The sequence below is a fragment of the Eschscholzia californica genome, unplaced genomic scaffold (assembly GCF_041429995.1).
Source record: "Eschscholzia californica isolate CP2 unplaced genomic scaffold, dmEscCali1.0.p SCAF_6, whole genome shotgun sequence".
Classification (NCBI taxonomy): domain Eukaryota; kingdom Viridiplantae; phylum Streptophyta; class Magnoliopsida; order Ranunculales; family Papaveraceae; genus Eschscholzia; species Eschscholzia californica.
In genome coordinates this window covers 3,910,775-3,927,805 of record NW_028238483.1, presented here as the reverse complement: position 1 = coordinate 3,927,805, position 17,031 = coordinate 3,910,775, and the positions used below count along the sequence as shown (strand labels likewise).

Sequence of the window (17,031 nt, the reverse complement as noted above, 5' to 3'; positions counted from 1 at the left end):
TGGGCCACCAACCGTTGACAATATCAAAAAATTTATATGAAATGATTTCAAAATTATGGGTTTTTGGAATCTTCAGAAGTATGTGAAGTATAGAGTTCAATCAAAACATGTTACTACATTATGGTTTTCAATCAAAAGATCAAATGACAAGCTACTACCGTACTACTTTATGGTTTCTTATTCACTCTTCTTTTTTGAAACATGATATCAAAAGTGGATTTGAGAACACTTCAAAATGGATAAAAGATACAATAAATCGTCTATGAGACATTTCATCGAGCACTTCATCAGCAAAACTCGACTTTGACCCAAAACATCAAAATCAACCCAAACTCAAATTAGTTTTTGGAACTCCACAAAACTCAAATTGAAAAAGATGAAACAAACACAAATCAAAATTCAGAAAACTTTAATTCGACCAAGAACACTAAAATCAACAAAACTCAAATTGAATTTTGAAACTCTACAAAACAAACCAAACAAAATACATACAAAAAGTATACAGATTTCGATTGAGAGGAATAAAATAGTTACCTTGCCCAGGTGAATTGAGTTCCCAATGAAAAGAAGCAAAAATTTTCTAAACCCCAGAAGTCAAACGAAGCAAAATATTTCTGAATCTCAAGAAGCCATGGTTTTAATAGAGGGAAGTGAGAAGAGATGTATCCGCTCAAGTCTTAAGATGTGTCTGTTATTCTCTTCAACAAAAAAAAAATGCGTCATTTGAGAAACTTAATACGTGAGGCTATAGGCACCCAAGTGAATTTGTGGCTGAATCCAATGGTCGGGATTGTTGGTGATGTGGATGGGACGGCTGGATTTATCCAAGGGTTTGTCCCGGTCAGCACCCATCCACCTATTTTATTATATAGATATTATATTTAAGGGTATTTTTCCAAAGGTAAGTTATAGGATTTACTTAAAACTCAAGTTTGTTAGTATTAACTTTCAATCCCATGGTGAGCTAACTTCTATTAGTTTCCGATTCTCTTATTATCTCCTTTCCTAAATCACTCATTTTACTAGCCAACTTTCATAAGTTTCAAATGCTCTTCTTATCTTCTTTCCTAAATCACTCATTTTTCTATAACTATATATACATAACCAAGAACAAATAATATTTAGAATCATCAACAACTATTTTGTAATCTATAATATTGTAATAATGGAACAATCATGGAAACATCTTGGAATGACTATTTCACTTCGGAGGAAAAAAATCAGATTGAGACTCTGTCAAATTTGATTCGAATTAGTCCAATAACATTATTCGTGCCGAAGGCACGGGGTATATCTAGTATATCTAGTATATATAATAAAACAGAAGGGAAAACGATGACTGGGACAAACATCTTTTTTTAATAAAGGATATTGTTTAGAAGTCCTTCTCAAAATTTAAAATATAGTCCTTCGTAGAAATAAAGTTACATATTTAAAAAACGATAATCCTTTCCTTCTTAGAAATAAAAATTCTAATTTAAGAAAAAAAGAAACAAAATAAATTTCAAGGGTTAAAAAAATAAATTAAAATCTCTCTCTCTCTCAATAAAATAATAACTAATTTTTCTTTAACTCTTTCTTACAAGATAGAGGAAGACAAATCAACGATTATCTCAAGCATATGTCCAAGACTTTATGGCCCTTCGCAATTCTCATTCATCAGATCACTTGCGTTTAAGGTTTCAAAGTTCTGTTTTAATTTGCACATGAATCTTGCATGTGTTCCTTTATTCATAAAGTTGATAAAAATAGGGTTTGTTAAATTAGTTTGAAGAGATTTTTGATTAAGACCAATGTTTTCTTTTATTATGTCGGCATTTGAAGAAAAAGAACCAGACAAACCCGTGTTTGATCTTAACAGTCAAAAATACTATTCCTGATCTCAAAATGCTTTTGGTGTGCCGATGAAGCTATTGATTTATTAATATTTTCTACAGCTTAAAACATTGCATATGTTTGAGTAGTTAGTGTCTGTTAAGTTATTTCTCTGTGGTTATCAACTTAAACACTTGCTATATTGTTTCACAACTGACATCATGATATTTTTCGTGACTCTTGTTAATATACACAACCAATTTCAATTTGGATTGAGGATGTTATAGTGATGGAACCAATCCTGCTAGTATATATAACTAAATATTTTGTTATCTTTATAAGAAATGTACGTACTATTTCTCTGTTGTTCTTATTCAGTTTCAAGTCTTCAAACTCTTAGCCTCTTCTCCAATTCACTTCCTAGGTATTTTCAATCAATTTTTTCATAATTATCATGACTTCGAATTTGAAAAGATAAGGCGATTCAATAGATCATAATCTGGTTGTGTGGTTGTTTATTGTATATAGATTTTGATTATGTGTTTTTTGTAGATATGTTCCAATTTGTTTAAGAATTGGCTTTCCATATTCCTGTCAGAATGATGTAGAGGATATGGCACTTGACACATGTGAGATAGAGTAACCTTCGATTAGATCAAATAATTTGCACAAATGAATATCTTTTCATGTTCCTCTTGCTTATAATGAACGCTTGAAAGTAAAACCAGGATAAAATAAAGCATTAAAATTCCATTATCGGGTTAGAGTTCAACAAGGGATTACCTTTCAAAATCTCAAATATGTCTTTGTAAATATAAAGCGTTTGATCTCTATAAATTCAGAACAGTCTACATTTATGTTTGTTGCACCAAGTTGGAGTCTGAGTTTTTTTTCTTCGATATTAGGGAGTTTAAATTGATTGCAACTAATTGGACTTAAAACTCCATCTCAAATTACTTCTAATAACTACACAATCTATTAACATTTTTAGTAACACGTGACTCAAAAAAGTATATTGCAGTGAGTTATCCAAAAAACAAAACTAAAAGCTTTTCAGAGTACTCCTTCTAAATATATTTAAGAACATCAAAATCAAAAATAGTTTTGTAATCTCAAAAACTTAAATAACTTACAACAAATGTTATACCTCGAACCATTACACTTATCTTTAGAGAGTATTGATCTGAAAAGTTGAAATTACAATGAAAAAATATACCAAATGTGAAAAATAAGTATTTAATAGCTGTATATAATGTACATTTATCTGCCTTGTGTAAAGGGCATTACCCACCCGTAGGGCGGGGGTTATGTCTAATATTATATATGTAAGAATATATGATTGGGCATGGTTGATGGTGGAGCTTCAATTGTTTATCGTTTTTTATCTTCCTCGAATGTTGATAAACTATGTAGAATTAATCATGGACATGTATACTTACAGGTTTGTGAGACAATACTAATTTTTAGCACGTTCTGAGTGTAATTGTAGCAGGTTTTAAACTCGAAATTTTGTTCTCGGCAAAATTTTAACTTTTGGTTCGGTTATCCAACAAAACCAAACCATTCAGCCATAATTTGGTTCTCATTGATATTTACAATAATCGAACCCTTTGGATCGTCCTATGGATAGACTCAAAAGTGAGTTATCCAACTGATGTTCACCTGTAATGGACATGGTAATGAGGATGTGGTCAAGGTACCTGTGTTGATGGTAATTTTGTATCAGAAAATCTGGCTACCTGAAGTCAGAATATCAAAAGGCAAAGAACGAAATCCGTTCTTCAAAAGGTTAAGGGTTAATTCTATTTTGGCCCCCTAAAGATGACCAACTCACCAAAATGAGCCCCTCAAAATGACCAGCTTTCATTTTGGCCCGCTCTTGATCTTTTCTGTCAGTGAACGTTAATTGTTGATGTATCTGTTCCTTTTCTACCCCTCCCGGCAAAATGCCTCCTTTCCCCATCCTTTGTCATTTTTTTTGTCGGTTGTCAGTCACAAAGGTCGGCAGGTCACCAGCCGACGACCATTTACAAAAAAATATTTTCTTCTCATTTCTTCCCTTTATTAACTTCTTTTCTCTCTCTCCTTCATCCTTTTAATTAATCTTACCTAGATTCATTTCTCAGTTAAAGAAAAAGGGAAGAAAGATGTTTGAAGTTCTTCTTATGTAAACTCTAATTTTCATTTTTCATAAGGATTCCACTCGGAGAATGCTCCCTTGCCTTTGATGCACCCATAAAAAATCTAAAAAATAATCCATACCTATAATCATATTAAGATGGTTCCCAGCCTTTAAAGAAAGGCATTAGAAGGATTTCCTTTGGAAAACTTCCTAGTCGTCGATGCACCCACGAAAAGCCTACAAATCATAACAATAACACAAATCAAGAAAAAGAGGTAATATTACAATTTGTTGGACAGAGGAAGAACACAAATTAGAAAATGAGATTACCGAAGGAACATTTACAGATTCAATCTGGGTGACGAAATCAGAAGAGAGGAACTTCATCGAATCTAAAAATGCAAATTGGTGTGTTTATTGATTTCATTTTCTTCTGCATCTTTTTGCAAATGGGGTGCTTCTACTTCTAAGTCAAATTGCTTCTTCTTGTGAATCAGGTTTCTTCTTTCTATAAATCTGCTGAAAGAGAGAAGGAAAAATACTCTTATGGTGTGTTTGGATTACGGAATCATAAATCTGTCGATTCATGAGTTCAAGTAAAAAAAATTTTTGATTGTTTGGTAACTATGAAGGATATATCCGTTCGGCCTGAAGGAGATGTCCTTCCGAAGGAGTGTCCTTCGACCAAGATGGAAATGCGATCAATTTGTCAGCTAGGATAATGATTAACTCATCCTGAAGATCATCCAATACTCCGGTCCAATTAGGGGTCGTAATGCTTTGCTAGAAGCCGTTTACGATCGTCGGATCACTTCGGTGATTCGCGGCTAACATAGACCGAATCCTACAACGGGTTACACATAAGAGTGGTAACTTGATCAAAGAGATTTGACTAGTGGGTTCGAATGACGATTCAAAACAAGATAGAAAGAACCGGGCTCGAAAGGGGTGCCCGGAGCAAAGCTCATTGGGCCGACCATGTCATGGTCGACCAAGGTAAGTGGGCCAGCCAAGCCAAGCCCATAGTTGGCTGCTTTGGCCGGCCACACTAAGGGGTGAAACCCTAAATACCCAAAAAGGGTATTTTGGGTATTATCTTTTATGTGGCCCTGAAAATAGAAACCTAAAGTGAATATGATTCTGATTAGGGTGTTTCTCTATATAAGGGCCTTGTAGAGAATAGAAAAGGTGTGGATTTTCTTAGAGAGAAAATCATCTCTCTTTCTCAGACAACTAGTGGAGAGAGAGAGAGAGAGAAAGTTAGAGAGAGACTCTCATTCTATCAATCTAGTCAAGAAGAAGGGTTCTTCTCAACCTTCCATTAAGTCCTAGCAGACATGAAGGAAGGGAGATCAAGTTAACCTACTCGGTGTCTCAAGTAGAGAAGCTACACATGAAGCTCTCGATCTTTACAGGCGAATTGGAAAGGTTCGAGGGAAAAACGCGATTAAGGTATTTATCCTGATTCTAGTTCATTGATTAGTTCTGGCTTTATGATCCTGGATTCTAGTGTTAAACATATAGATGTTTGAGATTCCGTTTAGAACCTAGTTAGTAGTCTTAGAGACGTACAAAACCCAACAAACTAATCTTACACTGATATACCAAAAATAATTATCAAAGAATTAGAGAGGGAGTGATGGGCCTAAAAAGTTTCCCTAAATAGGTCTACACCCGCAAGTGCACGGGTGTCAAGTTGTAATAAATTCCGGTAAGACCGGTTCGTTCCTCAGAGACTAGTTAAGCTTATTCTAAAACTAGGAAGTAATAAGATTTTTCAAATGTTTTGATTTTTGTTTTGATTTTAAAATAAAACATATAAAATATTAAAACAAATAAAAAGATGAACTCAAATGGGGGGAGAAGTCTAGGGTTTCGGAATCTACCCCATAAAATCACTTTCAACTACACGAAATCAACTGACTAACTCTCTATTATAACTCGGAATTTCAGATAATGAACTATCTTGATTCCGGGAGATATTTTCGTGTAAAACCGATGAACTATAATATAATTGTTTCGTTTTGAAAGAGAGATCTCTAAACTATTATCTATCAATTAATTAGTATACATCATCAAATGATTTAACCTAAGTATGATGCATCAAATCCAAAAGCATAGACAATGAAAAGAAAATCAATTTAACTAATTAAAACTTGGATTTTGAAGCATGATCGGGAGAATTAACCAAATACGATTGTGTCACTAAAAGCTCAAAAATGTGTTTCATCCTAAAATCCTAGAAGGAGAGTTAGCAATTCATAATGAAAAAGATGAGTATGAAAGAATAAAAGAGAAATAGGGAGGAAAACAAAGCTTTTCTCACTGATTTTCCTTTAGCTACCAAATGCACCCTCTGGGAAAATGATTTTCCAGCAACAGAGGAAAATAATTTTCCGCCAGCACTTTGTAACCAAACAGGGTCTTCTTCTTCCTCAGAATTTTTCTCTCTCTCTCTCTACTGTTACTCAATTTTAATTTAATGAATACTAACCCAATTGAAAGGCAACAAACATGATAATAATAGATAGGAAAATAACTTCTATCTCTACAATTCTTTCTCTCTCTGTTTTTTTCTCTCTCTCTCACTAAAAGTGTGAAAACCAGAAAATTGAAGAAGAAAAAAAGATAGATGATGTTCTCTGAATTGCTTTTGAACTTCTCTGTTTAATCTCTCTCTACAATATCTTTCTCAATACTTACCCTTTTCTCTCACAAAAAAAGTAAAATTACAGAAAAAATAACAAATCAAAATCAGAGATGATGATGATGATCAAGTATATGGTTCTCTGTTTGTTTCTCTCTTAGCCCTGAGTCTATCCCTGTTCTTCTTCTCTCTCTCTCTCTGATTTTTCTGTTCGTGGAGCTAAGAGAGGAGATGACCCCCTCTAAGATGAGATGCCCATTCCCTATCCCATATCTTTGTTTTATAGGTCGAAGAAGAATCTCCCAAAAACCAGTCAAATCTCTACAAAATCTTCCATCACAAATCACCCATTTAGGGTTTCTTCTCGTAGAGAAGATGAACTTATATAGCTTTGACCTTGAGGGGACTCAAAAACTATTGTTACCCTTCTTTTGGGCGGATAAGATGAAGCCTCGTGGAGAATCTCCTACGATCTTGATAAAGGAGATGTCCTTCGACCAAGGTTTCAATGCGATCAATTTGTCGGATAGGACAATTGATGAAGAAGATCATCAAGTCCGGTTGATTTAGGGGTCGTGGAGTTTAAGCTAGAAATCAACCACGACCGTCGAATTACGAAGTAATTCGCGGCTAACTTCGACCGGATCCTACAACGGGTTACACATAAGAGTGTCAATTTGATCAAAGGATATGACTAGTGGGAGTGAGATATAACCATGTGAGTGTCCCATAAACATATCTCATAGGCCTAAAGAGAAATTAGGCAAAGATAGTACAAAAGTTTTGGGCCTAAATCGATTGGAGCACTTTTAGGCCTCGGATTGGGCTGAAAATTGGAGGGTCGGTTCCTCATGTTAGGAAAATTAAATTTGTCAATTTTGGCTGGGTTTGGACGTCACCTCCTCAAGGAATTGAGAAAATATCAATCAGTTGCTATTTTCGGCAATTTCCTTAATCTTATTCTAAAAGGTCTTTTAGGAAACCAAATTAGAGGTAGGAAACTAATTTCCATCACAAATCACCACGCGTAACCGCTCTATTAGGGATCTATAAAAAGACTCTTAGGACAGAGAATAATTAAGGTGTGGAATTTCTCTCTAAGCTTTCTTACTCTACCACATCAAGTAAAGAGGAGAAAGTGAGCTAATTCCCAACTATCTATCTAGTCAAAGAAGAAGTAGTTCTTCATCCAACCACCATTGGAGTTCTAGCTAACAACAAGGTAGGAGATCAAGTTGATTGCTCGTGTCCCAAGTAGAGGAGCTACGTTTGAAGCTCTTGGTCTTCTCAAAAGCGATTGGAAAGGTTCGAGGGAAAAACTAGCGATTAAGGTAATCATTGAACTAGTTTTACTTACTTAGTATTATTGGCTTATGCATGTGATCCTAGGGATACTAATGTTAGACATATGATGTCTTAATTCCGATATAAACATTAGTGGACAGGTGTAAAATCCAACACTAGAGCGGTTACGCGTCTTCTCAAGCAGGGTTACGCGTCTTCTCAAGCAGGCGGGACGTGGCCATAATCCACTGCCCACGTAATGCGAACTAAGTCCCTCACGAATTAACACCTCACTCTTCACACCTTTTCAATTCGGTATGAGTACTGTTACATTGTCTGTTGTACACATTTGATCCAATTAATGTTGTTACATTGGTTTTATATTTGATTGCTTTTCTCGAAATAATAAATAAATAATAAGAACCCTAGGGTTTATTATTATTAGAGCTTTTTAAAATGCTTTAATTTTTTTTTTGAAGAAATCTTCTTCTTGCAACGCATTTTGTCAAAACTGTTTTTTTAATATCGTTTTCTTAAAAAGTTGTTTCTTCATAATTTTTTTCAGCAAATTGTTTTTTTTTCCCGAAAACAGTTTTCCCTCGAAAACCGTTTTTTCCTCCATATCGATTTTTCCCGAAAACCTCTTTTCACTCAAAAAACTTTTTTTTTTATGAATTCTTTTTCTTGAAATTCATTTTGTCAAAATTGTTTTTTTTTTGTTTTCAAATATCGTTTTCTTCGAAAGTTGTTTCTTCATTATATTTTTTTTTCAGATTTTGTTATTTTATCCCGAAAACTGTTTTTCCTCGAAAAAAATTCTTTTGAGGTCTGAGATTTTCTGGAAACTGTGTTTTTCATGAAAATCATTTTTTCCTTTTTTCCTGATTTTTTTGGAAACGGTCTTCATGGAACAAAAAGTTTTCAGGAAATTTTGGTTTTCGAAATGGTTTGAGAAAAAAAAAATTCTGGGGAAAACAGTTTTCATGAAAAAAATCTTTCTGAAAATTTTGGTTTAAGAAAAAAGCACATGCTTTTGCCAAAATAAAGGTTTGAGAGAAATAACGGTTTTTGTGTAAAATTAGTTTTTGGGAATTAAGGTTTGTGAGAAAAAAAATGGTTTTGGAAAAAAAAAAGAATTTTCGATATTTTTTTAGGTAACTAATTTTTTTTGTGTAAAATTAGTTTTGGGGAATTAAGGTTTGTGAGAAAAAAAATGGTTTTGGAAAAGAATTTTCGATATTTTTTTAGGTAACTAATTTTTTCGGTATTTAAAAAAGATATTCAGGGGAAAACGGTTTTTGAGAAAAAAATAGTTTTCGGGGAAAAAAATAACATTAGGGAAAAACAATTTTAAAGGAAAAATTGGTTTTGGGGAAAAGAAATTATTTGAAGAAAAAATGGGTTCGGGGGAAAAAAATCGAGTTTTGAAAAAAATAATGGCGAAAAGAAAAATCAGGAAAAAACGATTTTCGAAAATCAATTTTCCTCGAAAATGATTTTTGAGAAAAACTGTTTTTGGAAAAAGAAAATGTTTTTGAAAAAAAAATTCAAAATAATTATTTTGTAGAAAAATATGTTCATAAGGAAATATTTTTTTGTTGATTTTAAGTTTGAAATTTTGGTTTAGTAATCGAAATCGTAGCAAATCTTAGGTTTCGGGTGTCATTTTAGTGTAATAGAAATTTTGGATTTAGGAATCCTAAGGATTCAAGAGTCATAGGATTTTTGGTAGCCAAACATACTTAGGAATCCTGCGCACCATTAATAGACTACTTCTCTTCCAGATCAAATACTTTTTCTAAATCATAACTATCTAGAACATATTTATTCTTCTTCTGAATCCACTGAAAGAGGACGAAAAAAACCTAACCTAAAAAGACTACTTCTCTTCCAAATCGAGTGCTTATACTTATAAACCTTACTGCTACTTTTAAATCTTACTGCTTTTTCAAAATTGAGAGAATGAGAGTTGTAGAAGGAAGGATACGAGTATTTTGGAGTAACGAAGAGAGATCAAGAGTTGCAGTCAAGAAGAGAGATCAAGAGTTGTGAAGAGATAAGACAAATTTGGAGTTTTTTTGTAAGAAATAGACAGATCTGAAGTTGTAGAGAGAAATAGATGCAGGGTTCTAGAGAGAGAAATGAACTTTAAGGAAGACAAAGAGGAAAAAGGGTTTTAGGCCATTTGAATTATTATTTTTAAACGATAGTCGATAGTCGGTGACCATTCGACCTCTGGCGATCGGCAGAAGAAAGTGACAAAGGACACAGAGGGAAATAGTTTTGAATAAAGGGGCAGAAAAGAAAAAATTAACTCAATAGTTAAAGTTGACTGACGAAAAAGATCAAAAGGGGGCAAGATGGGGAAGCTAGTCTTCTTTAGGGGGCCATTTCTGTGAGTTGGTCATCTTTAGGGGGCCAAAATGGAATTAATCCAAAAGTTAAAGACATTGGAACATCTTGCATGCAACAATAAACATAAGAAACCTCGAAAAGCAGCGCAACCCATATCATATCATTACAAGCAAAAATATCCAGACTATCATTACAACCATGGTTCAGGTAAATTTTAAACCTTGAAGATTTACTTACTTAAATGAATTATGCATTATCTTAATTTCCGTAAGAATCATCTGTTGAAATCAAAGGAAAAACTATAAGCTCTTCTACTTTTTAGTTTATCTTCTTTAGACCAAGGAGTGGTGAGACTCTTGATGATCCAAAAATGGTCATCAGTTGGTTGAGGTTAATATATAAGTCAATAAAGTACCAAAAACCCAACGGGTCAACCCGTATCAACTTAAAAGGGAGGTTGAATTCGGAAGATATCTACCACTTAAGCCCATAACTAGGGGTCAATACAATTGTCTTAGGCGCTTAAGCCTTGTTTTGGCTCAAATACAACCATGTCTTGGATTTCAGACAAGACAAAAGGGGCTTGGGATTTTGGTAAAAACTTTCACCTCCCTCTCAAGAACTTCAAGAACAAACCCTAGCTCCCCAATCACCAAAACCCAAACTTTTTCAATCTCTAAGCGTTCATCCCCCAAATCAGACTTCCCTCTCTTCTTTTTTTACCAAAATTGAACTCTCGGTCAACCTTGTCTTGGTTCACCTTAATTAGACCAATTTTGACTTGGTATCTTAAAGGGAGCTCATAGAATTTCTCCATTTGTTCCTTCTTTTTTGAACTCTTTTGCTTTGCTTCTAATTATAAACCAAGGGGGTGCCTTCAACTTTTTCTTTACATCTCTAATTAAAAAAAAGACCAAAATGTCATTCGACTTCTTTCTTTCATAATTACCCGTTCAAACTCCGCTTCGACTTCCGTTTTCGTCGTCAGATTCATCAGCGACTCCATTTGTCATTTAGCCTTTAATTTTGACTAAAATACCCATATAATTCCGTATGAGATGAGTTGTTCCTTTTTATTCAGAATCAAATGTCAAACTCTAAAGCCCTGATGCTATGCCCGACCCTTTCCCCGACCCAATCCCGGACGGCTGATGTGTCGGGCATAGATTTAGAGAGAGAAAGTTTAAATTTTCTCACTCTAAATATATGCTCGACATATCAGCCGGCCAGGATTGGATCGGGAGAAGTGTCGGGCATAGCATCATTAATGAACTCTAAATAAGTTTTTTTTTTTGTTAAGAGATACAAATATTATTAAGCTAATAAAGTGTCCTTACAGTACAAAGAAACCATAAAATAAGGAATTCTGCTCCAAGTCTTCGATTTTATCTTCTTTCTGGCCCATTTAGCAAGCTTATCCGCTGGAGTGTTGAATCTACGGCTGGTGTAACTGAATTTCACCTTATGGATCTGACGTTTAATCTCTTGAATTTTACGCAAATGAATTCTAGACTGCCATTGAACTTCATACTTTGGGTTCTGAATATTATGAATGATATTTATATTATCACTTTCAATAATAATATACTTATAATCATGTTCTACCGCCCATTCCAGGCCCTCAAGGATAGCCAACGCCTCACCTTCTTCACTATTTCTGCTTCTCGTAACATTCGTATGAGCTTCTATAAATTTAGAACCAGAGTCATGGATAATAAGACTAATGCCTGTAATTTCATTCACATTGGTAAAGGAAGCATCAACATTAATTTTCAGCCAATTTGGTTCAGGAGGGTTCCATTTTCCTTGCAATTGGTTTTTTATGCTAGGAGTGGTAATAGTATTTTTTGGAAAAGCTATAATCATATTAATCATATTTGGAAGAGAATTGATTTCATATTGAAAACAGTGATCACATCTAATTTTCCAAATGATCCACAGAATAGTGGCAAGCAGATTCTGATAAGAAGGTTCTTTGAAAGAAGGAGTGTTCTCCCATGAAAAAATCCATTCTGCAACATTCATAATATTCTCAGATATAATATTGAAGTAGAACCAGATATTTCTAGCAATAGTACAGTGGAGGAGAGCGTGCTCAATAGTTTCAATTTTATTGCAGTTAGGACAGACCAAGTTATTATTAATATATTTACCAATTCTATCCCTCACTGGTAGGGATTTCGTACAAATTTTCCAAATGAAGTTTTGTATTCTCGGAATAGTAGGGAGGGACCAAATAAATTTCCAGTTAGGGTTGAGTGGATGGGGGGAATTCATGCTAGTGCAAAGGTAGTTATACATGGATTTAACTGTGAATTTACCTGATTTTGTAAGCGTCCAAATTCTTTGATCCCTTCCCAACACATCAATGGGGATGGATTTAATTAGATTTTTCGTGTTATTATCAAAGTGGCTATTGAGAGCCTCTTCATTCCACTCATTATTACTGATCAATTGAGCAACCTTTGTTACAGTGGGCTCATTACTCTGAAGCAGAGGTGTATGGATGTCAGGGATCCATCTATCAGTCCAAATATTAATGTTCTCTCCATTGTGTACCTCCCATATAATGAAATCTTCAATCTGATGTAATTGCTTCCTAATAGTCTTCCACATCCATGAGTGATGTGGCTTAACTGGACCTGGGTTCTCATTATTAGGGAAATATTTGGCTTTTAGGAATCTGACCCATATAGCATTAGGCTCCGCTTTAATCCTCCAAGCTAGCTTACTAAGCATAGCTTTATTGTCGAGTTCAGGACTATGTATACCAAGACCTCCCAAAGCTTTAGGCTTACAAATGGATGACCAAGATTTCGTACATATTCCTCTGGACTTACCCCACCATAACGACTTCTGAATAGTCGAAATGCTCTTGCATATGCCTTTGGGAATGGCAAAGCATTGCATTTGGTATCGGGGTACGGCCACCACGATTGTTGAGATAACAACCGTGCGTCCAGCTTGAGAAAGGAATGAGTGATTCCACTTCTCTAATTTGGTTTTGATATGAATAAGAATGTCATTGAACGCTTTCGTCTTATTTGCTCCAATGAACAGCTGCGCCCCTAAGTATTTATCCGAAGTGGAAGCATTCTTAACTTTGAGCGAGCGCATGATAAGACGCTTAAATTTCGGATGAGAATTTTTTGAGTAGAAGATATTAGATTTCTTATAATTGATCATTTGGCCGGAAGACTCACTAAAAGTTTTAAGAATTTGTTTAAGGATATGAATATTATCCAGAGAGTTACTACCGAAAATAATACAATCATCAGCGAAGAGGAGATGCGATATCTTAAGGCTAGAATTGTTAGCGGGAAACCCCGTAAAGGTATCTGCTCCGACGTCTGCTTCAACCATTCTGCTAAGACCTTCCATGGCCAGATTGAAGAGGAAGTGGGAGAGCGGATCACCTTGCCTGATGCCCCTAGAAGGGTAGAAATTAGGTCCAGGGAGTCCATTGATTAGCACCAACATGGAAGCAGTAGAAATGCAGTTGTGAATCATATTAATCCAATGCTCAGCATACCCTAGCTTTCTCATGATGTCTATAAGGAAATTCCATTCGATCCTATCAAAGGCTTTAGACATATCTAGCTTTAAACCAAAGTATCCTGTCGCTCCCTTCATCTTCTTCATCGAATGAATAATCTCCTGACCTATGACTATGTTATCTGAAATCTGCCTTCCCGGAACATAAGCGGCTTGGAAAGGATTAATAATAGCATTAAGGGTGACTTTAAATCTATCCTCTAAGATCTTCGTTATTATCTTATAAGTAGTATTAAGAAGGCTAATAGGTCTATAATCCGCTGGGGACTGGGGGGTCGATGTTTTCGGGATAAGACAAATGTGTGTATGATTAGATTCGGGAGGTAAAGTAGAAGTGAGGAAAAAATTTTGAACCAGCTGATTAATATCTGACCTAACAGTGTCCCACTTAGATTGGAAGAAAAAATGGGGGTAGCCATCTAGGCCTGGGGCTGCCTCTTTCTTCATACTTTTGATGGCATTATTGATTTCCTCATCTTCCGGAATAACTGTTAAAAGCTCATTCTGTTGGGGGGTAATGGATTGGTTAAAAAGATTAAGGATGTTTGGAGCCGTAATAGTATTCTCCGAGGTGTTGATACTAAGTAGGTGGTTAGTGAAGACCGACTGAATGCCAATAGGATCTTCATGCCAATCACCTTTATTATCCTTAATAGCCATGATCTTGTTGTTACGGTTCCGTTGAATGGCTTGCGAGTGAAAGTATTTGGTGTTCTTATCTCCTACCGAAAGAAAGTTATTTCTAGACTTTTCTTTCCACAGGCTCTCTTGATATAAATACAGATTATTAAGTTGATCATTAAGCCTAGCCAGTTCCTCTTTATTACTACTAACCTGTAGCCTATCGGTGATTACCTTAATATTTCTCTCTATGTTCCCAAAAACATTTTTATTCCATTTTGGTGAGATGCCTACTTAAGTTTTTAAGTTTGTTTTGAATATTAATATTGGTGTTCCATTTACTGGCAATGAAATCGTGGCAATCCGGATGAGACATCCAAGTTCGAAGGAATTTGAACGGTTTAGGCTTCTGAATCATTTCATTGCTATCCTCAAGAAGGATAGGGAGATGATCAGACCCTACCATTTCAAGGTGAGATAAACTCGAGTTCTTATACTTTGTCAACCAATGAATGTTGACAAGCGCTCTGTCTAATCTCTCTTGAATAAGGTGTTCACCATATTGCTTGTTACTCCACGTGTAAGGACAACCTTTAAAACCCATGTCCATAAGTTCAAGATTACTAATGATAGAGAGAAGACTCGACATGTGGGAATTAGAAGCGTTGGAGCCCCCCCCCCCCCCATCTTGTCATTCATGTCTAAAATAGAATTTAGATCCCCAATGACAGTCCAGGGGATATTATTATCTATTGTCAGGTTATTAAGCGATTTCCAAGGTTTCAGTTTATTCTTACTATAGGGACAGCCATAGAATCCCGTAATAAAAATGTGGCCATTATTGTGAGAATCCAAGATTTTAGCGTGAATAATATTATTGTCCGAGTAAAGTATATTAGTGTCTAAGTGATGCTTCCAATACATTACTAGCCCACCCGCTTTACTCTGAGGATCGACAAAATGGCTATTATAATGCTTTTGAATTTTAATGTTCTTATTAATGATGTGAGCTTTATTTTTAGTTTCTGCAAGAAAGATTATATCTGGATTGTGCTTATTAATAAGTCTAAAAAGATGCTTCTTAGTAAGGAAATTACCTATACCCCTAACGTTCCAACTCAGGACCGAAGGGCAAGAGTTAGGGGTGTCCATAGCCAGTGGGAAGAAGGACTGCCTCTAACAAAGAAATAATCAAAGAAAGAGAAGCAGTATAACTAACCCGCTCCTATAGGCAGCAAAACCCTAATCTGTTTCTAACGGCACCCGCCCCACTCCAAAGGGGAAAGATCTAATCGACCGAGGACCAGCAGCTAAGACTAACTAAAACTAACGAGAGGCAAGGGACTAACAAAACGAATAATTAGCCTAAAATCTCAATCCAGATTAAAGTAAAATACACTAATGTAAATACTAATATATCACTGTTAATTAATATGAGAAGCAAAATACATCTATATAATTAAGATATAACTTAACAGTATGTAGGACCACTAAAACCAGATCAAAGCAGCCTACTAATCAACAAAATAGGCTATAATCTTAACAAAACATCCCCAACTTAATAAACAAAAGCAAAGATTAACACACTAATTAGAAACAAAATAGGAGCAACCGAGTAAACTCATTCATTATCTCCCTCCTCTCTGGCATCTGAAGATGGACCAGGAGACGCCATTAGTGAATCCGCGAATATGTGCCGACGTCTCTCTTCTTGGCTGTCTACAGATTCGAGTGGGGGGGAGAATCAGCTAGGAGGGATGGATGAGGAGTGGAAAGACGATGATGAAGAAGTACCTGCATACCAACCTACTGGATTCTCCACCAAATTAGACTCATACAGTTTCTCCATTACTTGAGCTTTGCTAAGATTGGACTTTCTCCTGACTTCCTCCTCAACTTTAACCTCCATTAGCTTATCAAGGTCTTTCCTCTTACCTCGACCTTGAAAGATTTCATGAGGGGGAATAGGGAGAGAAGACCCCGAGGCAGAAGGCACAACCGAGAGAGCCCAATTATCAGAAAGATTAGGAACATAGGACTGAATATCTATGGGATTACCAAAAACATGAGACTGTGGTTTAATGCAAGGAGTAAGAGGGTGCTCCACTATCCTACATTTATGACATATGGCCTTAGGAAACTTGTAATAGCTGAAGTTCACTGGCTTACCTCGATCAGTGAAGATGGAATTAAGCGTAGCCAACAATGGTGTCCTAACGTCATACATAAATTGGATTCGGATAGTGGAGTTAGTTACCATACTAAAGTTCCTTGGCTGGATCTGAATAATATGCCCCATGCAAGAGAAAATGATCTCAAGGTCCTGTCTGTTCTGGATAGATGAAGGGAGACCCGAAAAACTGCACCACATCGGTTCAAGGATGAGAGGAGGGATCACATCTCTAAGAGGAAAGTCAACCTCCTGCATGACCACTAGATAGCCCCTAATGATCCAAGGACGACCTTGGTGAATCTCGTTGAGTACTGTGAGGTTACGTGGCTTAATCAGAAAGTGATTCAACCCTGTTGAGGAAGGAATAATCCTCGACTCCCTAAAGAACCTTGATTGACCAGAGAGATGTTTACGAATAAAACCGATACCATAGTCGAACTGACAACATAACCTAGCTAG

The 17,031-nt window shown here is 35.6% G+C and overlaps 1 protein-coding gene across 1 annotated transcript; it reads right to left on the bottom strand.

The window, feature by feature from the left end:
• Positions 1-11,537: 11,537 nt before the first annotated feature.
• Positions 11,538-14,438, bottom strand: LOC147530893 (uncharacterized). The gene is made up of 3 exons (XM_086649690.1): positions 13,493-14,438; positions 12,671-13,108; positions 11,538-12,235 (listed from the first exon to the last, which is right to left on the bottom strand). The coding sequence occupies exons 1-3, from the start codon at positions 14,436-14,438 to the stop codon at positions 11,538-11,540; spliced, it is 2,082 nt and encodes a 693-aa protein (XP_086505816.1).
• Positions 14,439-17,031: the final 2,593 nt, after the last annotated feature.

Excerpts from the sequence above, each read along its gene's own strand:
- LOC147530893 (XM_086649690.1), bottom strand. The coding sequence starts at position 14,438 with ATGGCTATTAAGGATAATAAAGGTGATTGGCATGAAGATCCTATTGGC. Across the intron at positions 13,109-13,492 it reads TCTCCTCTTCGCTGATGATT|GCATATGCAAGAGCATTTCG; the intron begins GTATTATTTTCG and ends CCATTCCCAAAG. Across the intron at positions 12,236-12,670 it reads AAAGGTTGCTCAATTGATCA|AATGGATTTTTTCATGGGAG; the intron begins GTAATAATGAGT and ends TGAATGTTGCAG.